The 15,695-nt window shown below is 35.5% G+C and overlaps 2 protein-coding genes across 6 annotated transcripts in view; both read right to left on the bottom strand.

Moving 5' to 3' along the window:
* Positions 1–170: 170 nt before the first annotated feature.
* Positions 171–6,893, bottom strand: LOC123313890 (cystinosin homolog). Of its 3 annotated transcripts, none has more exons than XM_044898988.1 (9): positions 6,828–6,893; positions 4,139–4,190; positions 3,993–4,083; positions 2,825–2,989; positions 1,569–1,709; positions 1,125–1,224; positions 714–1,004; positions 501–618; positions 171–437 (listed from the first exon to the last, which is right to left on the bottom strand). In XM_044898988.1, exons 2-9 carry the CDS (start codon positions 4,182–4,184, stop codon positions 307–309), a joined length of 1,083 nt encoding a protein of 360 aa, XP_044754923.1. In that variant the 5' UTR covers positions 4,185–4,190; positions 6,828–6,893; the 3' UTR covers positions 171–306. The 3 variants fall into 3 exon arrangements, with proteins under 3 accessions (XP_044754923.1, XP_044754921.1, XP_044754922.1); XM_044898986.1 differs by lacking the exon at positions 6,828–6,893 and adding an exon at positions 5,548–5,736; XM_044898987.1 differs by lacking the exon at positions 6,828–6,893 and having other exon boundaries at positions 4,139–4,630.
* Positions 6,894–7,039: 146 nt separating this feature from the next.
* LOC123313888 overlaps positions 7,040–15,695 on the bottom strand; it is a 62,891-nt gene continuing 54,235 nt past the window's right edge. For all 3 annotated transcript variants that reach the window (XM_044898983.1, XM_044898981.1, XM_044898982.1), the window contains 4 exons: positions 15,520–15,665; positions 11,248–11,547; positions 10,727–10,942; positions 7,040–10,222 (listed from right to left, as the gene is read on the bottom strand). In XM_044898983.1, coding sequence (XP_044754918.1) covers positions 10,116–10,222; positions 10,727–10,942; positions 11,248–11,547; positions 15,520–15,665 — 769 coding nt within the window. In that variant the 3' untranslated portion in view covers positions 7,040–10,115. The remainder of the gene's footprint in view (positions 10,223–10,726; positions 10,943–11,247; positions 11,548–15,519; positions 15,666–15,695) is intronic.

Genomic DNA, 15,695 nt, shown 5'->3' on the forward strand with positions numbered 1-15,695 from the left:
GTTTTTCTTCTTATGCACTGGGAAGTTACAAATTTTAGGTTTGACTAGAATTTTCATGAATGATCCAAAAAGATGAATTTGAATAAATTTGATGAAAGTCGTATGATAATTTTAACCTCAGGAAATATTGCATACCTTACATGAAGGCACGTAGATTGAAACTACATAGGTTTAATAACTTATTTATTATACTTCATAGATTTTCAATCAATTGAATACCACATGAAGGAATACTGCTGTTTGAATATCATCCAAAGCACAAAATCGTACGAATTGTCCTCTCAAAATCAAAATACACAATAAAATTCATGGGTTCTCGGAGTAATTTGTTAGCCTGTAAAGAATATAATGCTGTATAATGAAGAATACATCGAATAAAACCGAGAAAAACCCTAGTCCAAATTTGGTTGGATCTCCGAATATTGAAACCCAATCATCTGCAAAAAGAATTAAAAGAAATATTAATATCTACTTGTAGGTCTCCGGTAATATTTTCTCACCGTAATTGAAGGCATTTATAAGCATTTGCAGCATGCTCAGCATTCCTCCAGTGAAATCCAAAAAGATATTTCCTATACTCCAACCTTGTGTGCTCTGCCTCCTGTAGTTCATATAAGCCTGAAGGAAAATAATTCATGCATGGCGGCCTTCTTAAGGTTTCGAATTCAACAACATCCAAATAATCATGGTTTTTATTTCAACTTGTCACTTACTTGAGGAATGTACTTGATTAACGTGATTGTCAGTTTCACGTAGGAGCATATGTACAAAAAGTCCAACCAGTGGATCCCTTGACTTAGACTAAGTATAAAACTAATCAATATGACAACACCAAAAAGACTCATTATGGTTTTTGCGGTAAGGCTGATCCTCTGTTCATCCCTCTCGTAGATGTAACATTGAATAATTGTTATAAGGGTTGCAATTATTGCATGGACAGCAAAGAATATGTCATTCAGTAATACTGGAATCAGCCCTCTTGGGTGTCGATTGGCATATTCTGTCTGAAAAATGATTATTGTTATTGATTTAAGAATAATAAGTGGAAAAGAAAAAACATGAAAAACAAAGATATATTGACAAAAAATAAAGACTACCCTGAGCAAATTCAAGTTTGAACCCACCTTAATTTCATCGAACCAGTACAGACCAATGTTGAATATCGAATACAGGGTGAATCCTATCAGATTCAAGGCCAGAAAATCGAAATTAAGACCTACAACACTTGAGATCAATTATTGCAATAAATCATAACCATTGATTGATACATCAACCGATTTTCTAGCATGACTAGATGTTTGGAGACAATTTGTTTTACAGCAACGGAACAACAATTCATTTGAAGATTTCACAACAGGATCACATGAAATTTAATGAAACAAAAATACGTGGTGAGTGTATATAATGATTCCTAACCCATCAACTTTAATGAAAATCGTCGAATTTACTTAATGAAGTAAATTTGCATCTTTGAAGACTAGATATACTTAACTAAGCCCTTTATACCCAAATTTATAACCGAACATCTTTCATGCAGATCGATTTTGCAGACTGTTCCAAATACATACCTTTTTCTTTTGAAATTCGTATATATCTGTGGATAAAATGAAATTGACCATGCTACGAAATAAATCCATCCTATAACTGATGATACAGTGTCAAGAGTTGGCACTTTATTTACTGTTATCCTTAGATAAACATCCTCTAAACTGAAAAAATAATCAACTAAGTACGAATACAAAATTCTTCTTGCATTTTTCATTGAAACCCTGATGCGTCAAAAAGAACCAAATTGATATGAACTTGAATTAAAATCCTTTATCAAATGTTGAGTCTATGGCTTAAATTTTAATATGGGCATTACTTGAGGTATCATTGGAGCAAAGTTCTGATAATTGTTAATGTGGGAAGCATTATACAGTTGTGATTCATGAGTCGTAGAGAGGCTGAAAATAGATGACGGTATCGCCAAATTCAAAAAGGATTACAAAGTCATGGTATCAAGTACCTATCTGGTCCTTCAATCTTAGAACATAAATATAAATTATTCACTCGAACACGATTATCGACATTTTTGTGATAAACCAGATTGTTTGCAATCTATGCATGAGTGTACCCAATGATTCCAGGATTCTCGATGTCTATGAATCAAACTCGGTGGAACAAAGGAAAATCAGATCAAATATTTATAAAAAAAATTGGGGCTATTTTTATTTTTCATTCATATTATGGAAATTGTCAGATGATAATATATCAGAATCAATTGAGGATAGATCTTCGGCATTCCACGATATGAAATTTTCATAGTGATTGATTCCAATAATCAACTGAGGAATAAATTCCTGAACCTACAATGTTGTTATCTAGCAACGAACAATTGGTTAATGGATGTTGATCGAAATCTAAAGGGTAATTTTCGTCATTTCGATAACTGATATGACAGCAGCAAGAAATGGGTTAGTTTATATGAATTCTGTATTCACAAGAATGATGACAACCAAAAATTTAATCGAGTTTGCATTTCGAACATGAATATTTATTGGAATTTATTCTAGGAAATCTATATTCAAATTCCTTATATCGTGATATCAAAGAATGTCAGGGTTATGAAATTAACAGTACCCTCCATTGTTTTACCAATAGAAGGTCCATTTTGGTGCATTAAAGACTTTTCTTGAAGGACTGTTTTAATTTTGAGGAAAGGCGTGACTCATAGATCTGAAAGAACTGTGTAATCTATGTTTATTCTTGGGTAGATTCCTCAGACTTCAAGTCAAAACTGTCTCTACTGAACCATATGTCCTAAAATATTTTTTTTACCCACCCTTTTATATTCGTTTCGTTGGCATAAATTTCTGAGTGTCCTGCCCCAACAGCTTTAACCACCAGTGTCACCTTCTCAGTTTTGTTCTCCACCAAAATGGTCTTAGGACTGATGTTGACGATATCTTCATGCTGCACGATGAACTGAATATCACCCTCGAAATCACTGAAAGAATAACAAAAATTTTAGGCTCTGATAGAACTGTTCTATTTTGAATGTTGGTTATCTAATGATCTATTTAGTCTCATAACCTAGGATAATGTATAATTATCATCATTAGGAGCTGTAAGAACGTGCCCAACAAGCTTCAACTCTGTACAGCCTGATGGTGCCCATGATGCCATCCTCAGAGTATCAAGGAGCTGTCTAAACAAGTACATCGCATCAGCGTAAGTAAAACATTGAACAGAACTTCAATACGTTATGTTTCGTATAAATTAGATATTCTTTTATTTTCGAACAACTGTCAACATTTGTATACAGCTTGTTCAACTTAATCATCAAGTAATAACGTGTGATATCTTTCCTTTAGTTTCGAATCACCCTGTATCAAACAAAGTGTGTATGTAGCAATAAAATCTCCATTTTCCATTATATGCAAGTTTAAAATGGGAATTTACGAACCATACTCTATGCGAATTCCATTTCATGATAATTCTACTTTCTGCATTATCATTACAACCTTGACAGCTACCATTAGGTATTAGCTGCCTCTAGGTCATCAAGATTTTTTTACTACTTCACGCTTCACAATTTCCATACAAAATATTCGTTTATCCATATCAATATATGGTTGCCTAGTATTTCGACGAATTATGAAATTTATCAGCGATACCTCTGTATTGATAGGTACCTAAATTATCACGAGTACACTTAAAATTAATCGAACATAATATCCGAAAAAGCAGGGAGCACATGAACTCGTCGTGCACTTGGTTTATCGTACCAAAAATTAGAATTCAAACAATGATAAGGGATGTATCGGAATCTGTCTCATATTTCATCTCCAAAAGATCATTCGTAAATGGAAATTTTCAACCCAGCATATTCGTTGTTAGTACTACCCTTGGTTGTGAATTTTCACACATTTCATCTGTTAAAACAGTAGGTTAAGCCTGTCAGTAGAATGACTATGGATATAAAGAAAACATACAAGAATGGTTTTTACCTTATTTCAAGAAAAACACTCTGCTCATCTCCCCTTTTCAGTTCCAAATCATGAGTAGATATCTTCACGTCGCAAAGTATACCACCAATACCTTGAAAATGTCGAAATGAACTAAAAGAACTCACAAATTCTGGTCACAAACTCACTCAAGCAGCAAATCACTAAGACCAATCCATATCTGGCTGCTCTCATTGTAGACTGAAACACCAAAAACGAGTTGAGATTCGAATTTGTTGCAGGAAAAGGGAATGGATTAAAGTTTGTGTCATCTTTTATTGGAGGGATTCTCGTACTGATAAGGATCTCATTGTTTCGTACGTAGGCTAAACTGATAATACATAATTCAATCAACGAATGTATGCATATAGGACGACAATTGTGTATTGATTGAGTTACACCCAAACATTTTGTAAGGCTTCGTAACGGGTGTAACGACTTGGACTGTTTGCTTGCTCAACAATTTTCTCCTTATCTTAATGGCAAGCTGTAAAATGGGAAATTTGCAACGAATCGTTCTCGGTTAATAACGACATCTCTCGCACTAGTCAATCCTGACCAGTCCTACCCAAGAATTAGTAAGTTTCTTTGAATTAATAAATTTGTGGCAGAACCATAACGCTCAAGAGCGCAAAAACACTTCAGCATGGCTTAGCAAACGGATTATTGTACATAACATGTTGCATATGCCTGAACCCTTACAGAATAATCAGAATATCGAACATTAGAAGATACATAGAACCGATCAAAATACATTCAATAGAAATATGAAAAAACACTCATACAGACATTTTCATTGTTGCAAAATTTGCTTCACTATCTTTTCTACTCAAATAAGTAACAACTTTCATCGAAGTGGATTGATGCAATTTATTATTATTGACCCATTCATTCTGAATTCTGACTAAATATACCTATATTGTGTATATAATCCTCATAAACACTATTTAACACTCATTATAACTTCACAAACGAAGATGATGAAGCGATATTGAAAAACTAAGGAGATGAGTAGAAATGCTATTTTACAGATTCTTTTTTCAAATCTCTTATACTTGTCGAAAGATTATAGCAACATGAGGTGCTGTCACGATGATTATACCTAAGATAAATCCTCAATACAGGACCAATAAAAAAAAATATAAACAGTCCACTAAAATTTTAAATCAGCCCTAACAAATGATTATGAAGTATCAATCCATATACCTACCTGATTCTTAATTAGTTATTGATTTATTTAACTACCATAAAATCAAGAGCTATAAACCTATCAATAACTATAAAAACAATTCAAACGTGAATGAACAATACTGAAAAAAGGCAGTTTAAGCTCGAAACAATACTCATTTCACATTTTACTACCAGGTTTTAATCATTGTTTCACATCTTATAAATGGGGGAATCCATAAAACAACATCCATATATTATCAGGAAAATTTTTTTGGAAATTCATGTGGAAAATTGAGGTGGGCATCCTCCAACAATACAAATTTATAAAAAAAATTTCATTTTTTTTCAACTTCAATGAACTCCTCGATGAAATCTCACCAAAACTTACTTTTAATTTTTCCTAAATTTTCATCGTCAAAATGTCCTCACAGGAAAATAGCAGAGTTCGCACTCAGAGCGCCGGAATTTTTTTTAGCGATGGCTAGAAATAAAACTGAAGCGCACAAGTTAATTGAAGATTAAACTCGACCTAGTAGCGCACTTTGATGTGACCGTGTTCTGCAGTGTTCGACCACAGACTGATGATTATACCGAATGCAAGTGAGCAGCAGTTGTCTTATCTACTATGAAATTTTCACTAATAGCTTCTATGGAAATAGAAAGCAGAAACTAGATCCACCAGATAGAAACTTGATATCTTGAGCTTATAGTCGATGTCGAAATTTTCACCGCAACAGCTTTGACAGAGGAAACTGATTCAAACATTTTTACTCATTTTAGAATACTCCTCTTCAACACAAACCTCGGCTATCCAATTCCTGAATTTTAAACCCTTAAAATCAGTTTTTTTGGAGATTTGAGCTAGGGTGATCGTTGACACCATTTTTGTACCAAATCTCAGCCGAATCTGCTGGTGTATCGAATAGCTGTTATAAGTAATACAAAAAAAGTGTACTCTAGAGACTGAGGAATCATTTTCGATTAAAGGATTCATCAAAAACTTCGGAACTATGGGAAAAACTCTGAAAGATTTGACCCTTTTTTAATATATGATGAACTGATATAACATATCTTCGTATTATCACTCTTTAATGATCATATCTTTTTTCTATTGTTAATCTACTCAATACAACAATAAGACTGTTTGAAATTCGTACAAATATTTATGAATGCAGCCCACACAGAATGTTGGATGAAGTGGTGGTCAAACAATGACCTGATAATTTATCTCCATAAATATTGCTGTTAACATTTTTAAACTTGGTTCAATGTACACTGAGTAAGATCGAAATAAGAACACCTAGACATCTGATAATAAAATTCAGTAAAGTAGGGATGACTGTGAACTTTAGTCAGTATTATTCTTGTCCGAACATTCACCAATGGATTTTAGGGCAACCAAAAATTCATAAATGCTCGACATGTAGAAGAAGAATGAACCTGATTCTTTCAACTGGTTTGATGGGTTCAGCTGCTCAATCTTGTAGTGAATTAGTCAATTTTTTCGATACATTGCTGCATAATTTAGCTCAAAACATACCTACGTTCGTCGTATGGAATTCCTTCTGCAAGAATTCATCTCTGTTTATGGTGTTTAGTTGAGCAAGCCGTTTATTATAGAGTGCTATAAATTTTTGATTACACACTCAGGAAAAACATTTCACTTACCTTCTATCACTCGTATTCGTATCAACAGAAAGATAGCATGTAAAATACTCAGTTTCTACTTGTGGCAGATACATGACGATCTAGGTTTTCCCATGAGGTCCATTCGCTGCACCAAAACTTGTAATTTTAGCCACTGAATTACCCGAATAGATAAGTAATTCCCAGAAAATGATACGGTTCGTATTTGGGAAATCCCCAATTTGACAACACAATTTTATAATAAGTTTTTATTATTTAGTTAATGTACATGTTGTTACAACAATTGTTTTGAGTCATTTATTTAACATTGTGTCACCTTACAACAAGAACATCCAAGGCACCGTTCTCATGAACATACAGTAATTCACTTGCTATAGGAAGTGATTAATCAATTAATTCATTCGCGATAATTTGGTGAAATGAATAGCTTGTCTGGAATTATCTGAGACCTAAAAAGAGTATTCTCCTGATATGAGAAATATCGATTTAAATATGAGAAGGTCTCGAAATGCATCTGCAGAGAAAATTGTTTACCAACTAGGTCATAAAGATTCGGAATATGAAGAAAACAAACAAAACTTTCAACATTGCTTCAGGCAAAACTTCATTTAGCATATCTCACTATATTCGTTCTATCAATGGGAAATTAGGTGGTAAAGATATACATCCATAAAAATTCGAATAGGAATTCGATAAAAAACTTTATAACCTGACAAATATTTGGTCGGTGGTAGACGTATTTCTAGACCTACCGGTATAAATGAAATAGACGAAATATCGATTCAAACAGAAATTTTCTCTTATGAGCACATAAAACTCAAATTCGAATTAAAAAAAAATTATGTTCTCACTATTACAGCAAGTGATTTAGTGCAAGTTCTCTTGTTCTGCCTTTCTTGAACAGTCTATCTAAAACTACTTTTTTTTCTAAAGAGGTTAGTTTCACTTCGTTTTGAACTATATTTCAATACATAATCGATCGTTATTCTAGGCAAATGAAATTTACATAATATACAGTTTAATATGATTGCATTTCGCAAATATTTTTCAATTGAAGTTACATTTTCAGCAGTTTTCAATAGAGAGTTGTTGTTACATCAGTTATGGAAATGGAGCATGATTATTATTTTCGTTTTGTTACAACTCGAGTCGATTCTAGGATGTCTTCAATAACAACATCGATCTATATTTGGAATATATAAAAACCGAAACTTTCTATACAATAAATATTTCTTGATTTTATAATGAAAAAAAATACAGAGTTCCATCAATTCGTTCCAAAGTTATTGCTATATATATTTTCAGAGAAATGCCAGTTATTAATTGTTCTGAAACTATAAAATTGTGTATATCTGACCAACTCAGGTGAGCGTGAAGAGTCGCTCTTTATTCTCATAATTAAACTGGAATTTAAATTATTATTCTATTGAAAAAAAGTATATTTGCATGTCTATTTTGAAATGGGGAATATTATTCATGGTATTTGTTATTCCAAATCGGTTACACCAGCAATAACAATTTACCCTTGGACATAAAGCGACAAACTCATGCTCCTAGTCCCATAAACCGATGTAAGCCCCTTAAAATATCCCTTTAAATCATTATTTTTATCTGAATTGATAACAGGTTTAGCCGTAACGACTTCTATAACTACTCTTTAATATTATTGCTTTCGAAATTATCGTAGAAAACAAAATTTCAGCTACGTACTCACTCTGATTCGAATATTTTTACACAACGAAAAAAAAACATTCGTAATATTGCTTCCAGTTACGAAAAATATCACCTTTTGCGTATTCCCGAACAAGCTTGTAGGTGTAGGTATGTGCAAAAATACTTATCTTACATCTATTGTAGCATTCTTTGGGTTCATCAACGGTAAAATGCGTAAAAGTTTGTTACAGAAAATAAATCACAGATGTTTACTATTCTTCTGATCCTGTATATGGAAAATCGACAATGGCAGAATGAAATGACATGATATGTGAGTGCATCGTTGAAATATGAGGTGAAAGTGCATAAAACTCGATGAGATTTTCGATGAATCAAACACTGGTCGAACTAATGATATGTTTTAGGCGAGCTTTTTCGAACAAATTGAAAAATATCCTTGATTACAGAAATGAAATATGATATATTCCTCCTTAATAATGAAATATCTGTTGTTCTCTAATCAGATAAGATTGGTATGTTACGTCTTTCACAACTTCAAACTGCCTATTCATTATTAATTCAATAAACTACAGCGTGTGTCTCTATCTTCGGTAAATCAGGTGAATTTGTATTCGAAATGCGCAGTTTTTGACGATGATGAAATGTTGTATAATTTCATCACATCAAAAAGAGCATATTTTATAACAAAAAACTGTTCAAAGACAATGAAATATTCGGATATCCTAAATTTTCAGGAAAGAAAACATAAATTCATTCAATATTCATTAAAAACTGGGTAATCTTGATTCAGGACCTAGACTTCATAGTTCTAAATCTTTCCCGCCACGTTGAAAAAAAAATGTAAAAATTTAATATTGTCCCTCTTGAGCCAAAGTTGATTTTTAGGTGGATTATATTTGAGCACAATTTCTGACCATCGTGTCGATTTTCCACAGGTCGATCCTTTAAAATGTCTATACTAAAAGCTGCAAAAGATCCGTACTATAAGAGAAATAGAAATATCTTCACAAATATTCACGAGAGCCACTACACTCGAAGTTTATTTCAGTAAAGTTGAGTTAAAATAGTTCTTATATCTGATACTGCTAGCAGTAATCACAGTACATACTTAAAATTATCAAATTTACAACTCTCCTTTTCACATGGATATGCGTCCATGAAGATTTCCAAAGTTACCGAAACTCAGTTGATATTTCTAGGTATATATCTTCGAATAATCAGATAAACTGAATTATTGGACCCCTATTATTGCTTATTCGACAGGTATTTGTTCAGGTTTTTCTCCATTCGACCAAATTTTGTCTGAGAATATCCTTACCGTGGTTTTTATGAAATAACATCTCAAAATGCTACACTCGTTTCGTGGAATGTAAAATTTCAGACACTAAACCTGAACTTAGTATGTTCTTGACATTTTCTGAATAATTTCTCCAACACATTGAATCAACATAACTTCTAAAAATTAAACTTTTTATTGGTAATTAACAACCTCTGTGAAAACCTCAACTTTTCATAGAGAAATCTTCATGAACCAGCGAAAAGATTAGACATCTTCCCTGGATAACAAAATAAGCCCTCAGGGCAATACAGTCTCATTTCATAAAATGTATCCTAATTTCAACGCGTGGCTTATGATCATCTTTGAACGTAAATCATGATACTTATTGAAATTATGTAGAAAACCCCTAAATTGTGAAGTTTTGCACTGGATCTTGTAGTCCCGCTCGCCATTATGCATTTACCTGAAAAAAATATGAAAATGTACACCGGATTCTATCAGCAATTGAGCAAACTATTCACTCACACCCTGTATATCATTTTTATTATCATATTATACGAAAAGACGATTTTGTTCTTCACCCTTAGGAAAATAACGGATAAAACAAATCCGCAAAGGATTCTTGGATCTTCAGGAGTTTAAAAATCCTTCCGATCAGAATCTGTGTCAGCCTTCCTTTTTTTACACTTTACATTTGTCGATTGAATGAAGACCTAACCGAATTACAACTCAACTAGAAAGGAATTGAAGATCCGGTTTTGTTGATGGATCCTACAAGATGAAGACAAAAAATTTGGGTCGTCCAATATACCTGCATTGCAGTTACCAATAGTGAAGATGATCTGATGGATTGTACAGAACTGGTACATTGCCGTTTTCGAGAAAGAATATACAGGCATTCCGCAAGTGAGACGCAGTTAGTAAAAGAAGATTCTTATACCTTTCAATTGAGGTAAATACAACTTACCAATGCTGGTGATATTGAAGATTAACTCTCCGTTTAGTCCAGGTCTAATACTCCGATCGCAGTTAGAGGAGGAAGTGGAGAAAAAAATTGTACCAGGGGAAACTTCCTTGTATACAAAACAGTAGCGTCGAGAATTGTAGGAAAGCTTTGTGCTCACCGGAGATGTTATCAGGTAGTTAGTACCGTTTTCTTCCCACCTACCATGGCAGGCGTACTCTGTGGAAAAAATATCACCTGAAATATTTGTTGAAATGTCTTTCTAGTCTTTCTAAAATGACGACAATCTAGAATTGTCGTTTCATTAATGCCTGGCAGTCATGAATCAGCGTAGGAATTCTCAGAGAGGCTGAAAAACAAACTGTAGACCTGTTTCAGGATATTGTCCCTCATCAGTACAGTGCAGTGTAACACATCTCAACCGGAGTATGGTGTACTTACTCTGTAGAATCCTACATTCATCCATGACTCCCATAACCTGCCGTCAACGGAAGTACAACTTAGTTGTTAAATTCTAGACTTACCCCTCGTTGAAATCGCCGACGAACAATCTGTTTTGAACTCCATAGTATCTAAAGAACTACATCCTATAATCAGATTTGTAAATCCATCGCTATCACAGTCCGGATCTTGGTCCAATCTCTTGGATCGTCGATGTTGGAAGTCAACCGCATTCTGCTGTTTCTTCTTCAGGAAATAGTTGTCGAAGTACCTCGAGTCCATCGGCTGATAGGGTTTGCTGTGCAGCAGTCGATCAATCCTCATGAGACTCTCCACCTCGAATTTTCCCATAAAGGGGCAAGACCTCCTTTCTGGGGTTGTAGCTGAAAAATATTGAATATTTATTAATTGGTATTTTCAACCAGATGGAGGAAGATGAACCTCTAACTTGAATCTGCCGAAAAGAGGATACTTATAAAAGAGATATGAGGGCAGCGTTATGATTACAGCAATAAATCTACATGTGCTAGATATCTGGCAAAATGACAATTTCAACAGTAGGTATGCCGTGTATCTTTGGTGAAAACTCAAAACAGTTTATGGGTTAATGGTTTAGGTAGGAAGTTTAGGTAGATGAATATAGAAAACCTCGATGTTTGCTCTTCGGATTGTAATCCAGTGATGACAATTCGGCTTGTTTACATGGGCATCATTCGAAAACCAGATGTAATATGTTCGATAGCCCCAAGATACTTGGGGACCGAATTGTTGTCCACTACGAGGAAAACTCTAGATAGAATACAAAGGCTAGCCAGTGCTTGATCACTGAAGCTATGAGAACTTGCCAACTGGGGCACTGGAGGTGCTCACACCTCTTCATCGTGTGATACCTAGATCAGTCCTGAGGAATCAAAGAGTCTGTGCCTCTGGTGATCTAAGTTTTCTTCCTCCTGCCCACAGGTAAACAAATTCTCATTAGGTGCTTCCTGTAAGTAATCCAATAAGGATGTGTACAATATTCTGGCGAAAATCCAGATATTCTTTAGATTTCGCAAGGAATTTTTTGTAATGATCCATCCTAGAAGGTTTTCCGTCATAGCATTTCTTTTGAAAGGAGCTTTTCCTCTTTTTCTGGCCATTGTGTTGACCTAGTCCTTACCTTCATTTCCTGAGGGAGTCATACTGAACAGTAATTCATGGATTTTTAATTGGATTTTCTTCCATATGGCACTTCCATATCATATCAGAATCGATGAGGTACGAGCTTAGTACTTGTGGCATTTGAAGACCTATCAAGCCAACAAATGAGACCTTCTTCGTAAATTTCTCTGTCTCGAATCCACAATCAACTCTCGATCGAACTTCACGATTTGGTTCAACAAAATCGAACCCAACGTGGTGTAAAATCCGAACCTCCGAAAAGGGGGGACTTGGCATCGACCCAGTTTCGACGGCACCCTAAGTGAGGTATAGGCAGCATCATCCCGACCCCATCCCCATTGATTCTGGCATCATTTTCCCTGCTCCAGGGTCGAATACACACATTTCCGGAGATCGGACACTTCGTCAATCCTCCCAAGACCGCAAAAAACGCAGGGAGCGGACCGAGAAGCTGCTCTTTAAATATTCCCAAACCGGCAGACATAAATTCGTACGGAAACAACCGCTGAATCATTAAGCGATCGGAAAGGGTGAGGCGTGAAGAACGCAGCCTAATGACGATCATCTGTACGATGTCCCTGCCCCGATGAACAACATGATCTATTCCTGAACTCTCGCAGGCACTTCTTGGCCGCTAATAGACATTAATAGACTCCCTGCTTACAGATCTTCCGATTATTGCCTACACGTGAGTGTTTAGCTCTGAATTTATCAAGCTATAAAGGAGCGTGCTATTTGGATGTTGGTGGTCTGAATGATCCCTGTTTAATCTCTTTCGGTGAAACAAACCGGAAAATTCGTTAACTAATTAATCTCTTTGAACGCGCCCGTCTATTGGGAGCTTTGCCGGATTGATTTCAGGTTCAGCTCCTTATCGGAATGGGCGAATTATACACCGGGCGTCCAAACCGAATCAAGCACACCGCAGAAAACGAAGGTGAGAACGAAAATCTTGTCTCTTCTTCATTTAAAAGATATATCTGCAGATATACAGGATGTGAGAAGCGAAAAAGTTAAAGGGGTCGAAAATAGAGTGAGTCTTTCGAATAAGTTTTATTTGAGCAGCCCTTGCTGCTGAAGATGTTGCCTGAAAAACTATTTTCAATTTTTTCTTAGAAACTATTGAACTGACAGGAATGAAATTGATCAGACATTCATGGCAGAGAGAAGCCAGTAAAGAAATGTTTGGTGCTGTTTCACTATGGGGAAAAAAAAGCTTCTTAAAATTAGTTTCCAAGAAACTTTCGTCTTTGTTCATATTGTATCATTGAAAAACTAATTTTTGATTGCTTGATTCATATAGAACAAATGAGGTCTCTTGTAATTTGTTGATTATTTTTATCGATGATCAGATAAAATTTGGTGAACTTTGACAATCAATGTCAGTTCGCGATTTATAGGTTAACGCCAGTTTTGACCATAGACATGACATAGAAACATGGACTGAGCAATGTAAGCATGAAATTGGCTTTCTTATAGAAAGGGAGAAAAGATCGTCGGGCATTTACCTGCCTCTTTTTTGTTCACATAAAAGTGAGTGTGGACCAATCAAAATTCTAGAAAAAGACAACTGCATGCCCGATGTTCAGTTTGTCTCTGTCACTTTTTTGACCGTATTTCATGCATGATTAGAAAGGGAAGGCCGTAGATAGAGGAAAGAGAAGATACCGCATTGCGCAGCTACGAAGGAGAACTCTCTGTGTCCAACATCAACTTGTTTTTGTTTACGTTTGCCCCAATCCGAATTTATCTTTTTAGGCATATTTGCCACAAATTACACAATTTCCTGGCATGCCGACAACGAAATTCTTGATACTCAAGTCTTAAAACGAACGAAACACTATTACATCGAACACAAATACGATAATTAACATTCAAATATTGGGGTAAACGTAAACAAACATGGAGTAGATGCACACTAAATGTCAACAAAAACATAGAGATGTTGGACAAACTTTTCTTGTTGTTTACGTTATCTTCCCCTTCCTCTATCTACGGGGAAGGCACAGTCGATGTCTATATGTCTATGGTTTTGACTACGGATTAAAGGCAAATACGAGGGCTGTAGACCCTAGCTAGGGAAGAAAGGCGTAAAGCCTCTAAAGGTTGATCTACCTATAAGGTAGATCTATGGGCTCACTAGTTAGAATAAATTTAAGTCGACCCATTTTCGGTAATTGGAATGTATTCAATCATATCCCTGCGTCAAAAGTATTACAGATGATCTAGCTTAAAACTTGGTGTGGACGACACTTGTAATTACTTCAAATCTTTTGGAATCCCAATGCTAATTGGCATATTCGATCAAGTTTGCGTGTTCGACGTTCGAGTTCTGCTCTGAACGTGGCATTATAGACCAAACAATATTTAATGCCTCGTCCAGACTGAATCTCCAAATCCAACAAGAGCAAACTCTATCAAATGTGCCAATTAGAGATGGGAATCGAAGAGATTTGAAGCATTTCGCAGTGGAAATGATCATTTATGTCTGAAAACAATCAAATTTCGTCCAGATCAAAACAAACATCCCTTTGATGTACCAACAGCGTCTCGACCAAACGCATCGAAACGTTGCGAAGCATTCGGATGGGTTTATTGGCGATGCATTGGTCTGTAGTCCCTTGTTGTTTGAAGCTTGAAGGCTATTCATTTGCCCAAGACATCCTTCGATCGTGCCCATTCAAAAATCTGCTCGTGCTGATTAAAAAACGAATCAAACAATCGGCCGATAAAAAATCCAAAAGTATTGATGATCTTTTATCTACTCAAGACTCTCTGGGTAAAAACTTGATTGCATCGTCAGTCAATCAGATAATTGACTACAGAAATCACGAAACGAGTGTATAAAGAACAGTTAGACTCTCCATTCACCTGCTGAGGGCGCTTCCGCGGAACAAATAATAAAAACGCGAACAAAACACATCTTCATTCGGGCAGAGTGGTTCTTTCAGCGTCACCATAATACAGAAATTGCTTCCAGCAAATTATTCAGCAGAAGGACCGAATCGATTAGCGAAAAGGCGCAGCCTGAGCAAAAAACAAACACCGGCATCGCTCTAGATCGAGCGCCGATAGGCGAATTACCGGCACAATAGTCAGAATTCAAATTAAATCAATTGAATAAGTTAATAGGGAGGGTTAAACGGGCGAACGTCGGGCTTACAACACAGTAATGGTGCAGAAGTAATACTCACTGACGAGGGTAACGTATGATTGACTGGATATGTTGAAGTTTGTGGCACTGCAAGCATCTTCCAGCCGCTTGGTTTGACTTCCAATTTGCACTTCCATTACGTGCGCATCTCGGCGGTTGAACGACATGCACATGTAACCGCTTTGGCTGAAACAATGTTGAGCTCGTTAAAAATGA

This window comes from Coccinella septempunctata, chromosome 5, assembly GCF_907165205.1.
Source record: "Coccinella septempunctata chromosome 5, icCocSept1.1, whole genome shotgun sequence".
NCBI classification, from domain to species: domain Eukaryota; kingdom Metazoa; phylum Arthropoda; class Insecta; order Coleoptera; family Coccinellidae; genus Coccinella; species Coccinella septempunctata.

Excerpts from the sequence above, each read along its gene's own strand:
- LOC123313890 (XM_044898988.1), bottom strand. The coding sequence starts at position 4,184 with ATGAGAGCAGCCAGATATGGATTGGTCTTAGTGATTTGCTGCTTGA. Across the intron at positions 4,084-4,138 it reads CTTAGTGATTTGCTGCTTGA|GTATTGGTGGTATACTTTGC; the intron begins GTGAGTTTGTGA and ends GACATTTTCAAG. Across the intron at positions 619-713 it reads TAATCAAGTACATTCCTCAA|GCTTATATGAACTACAGGAG; the intron begins GTAAGTGACAAG and ends ATTTTCCTTCAG.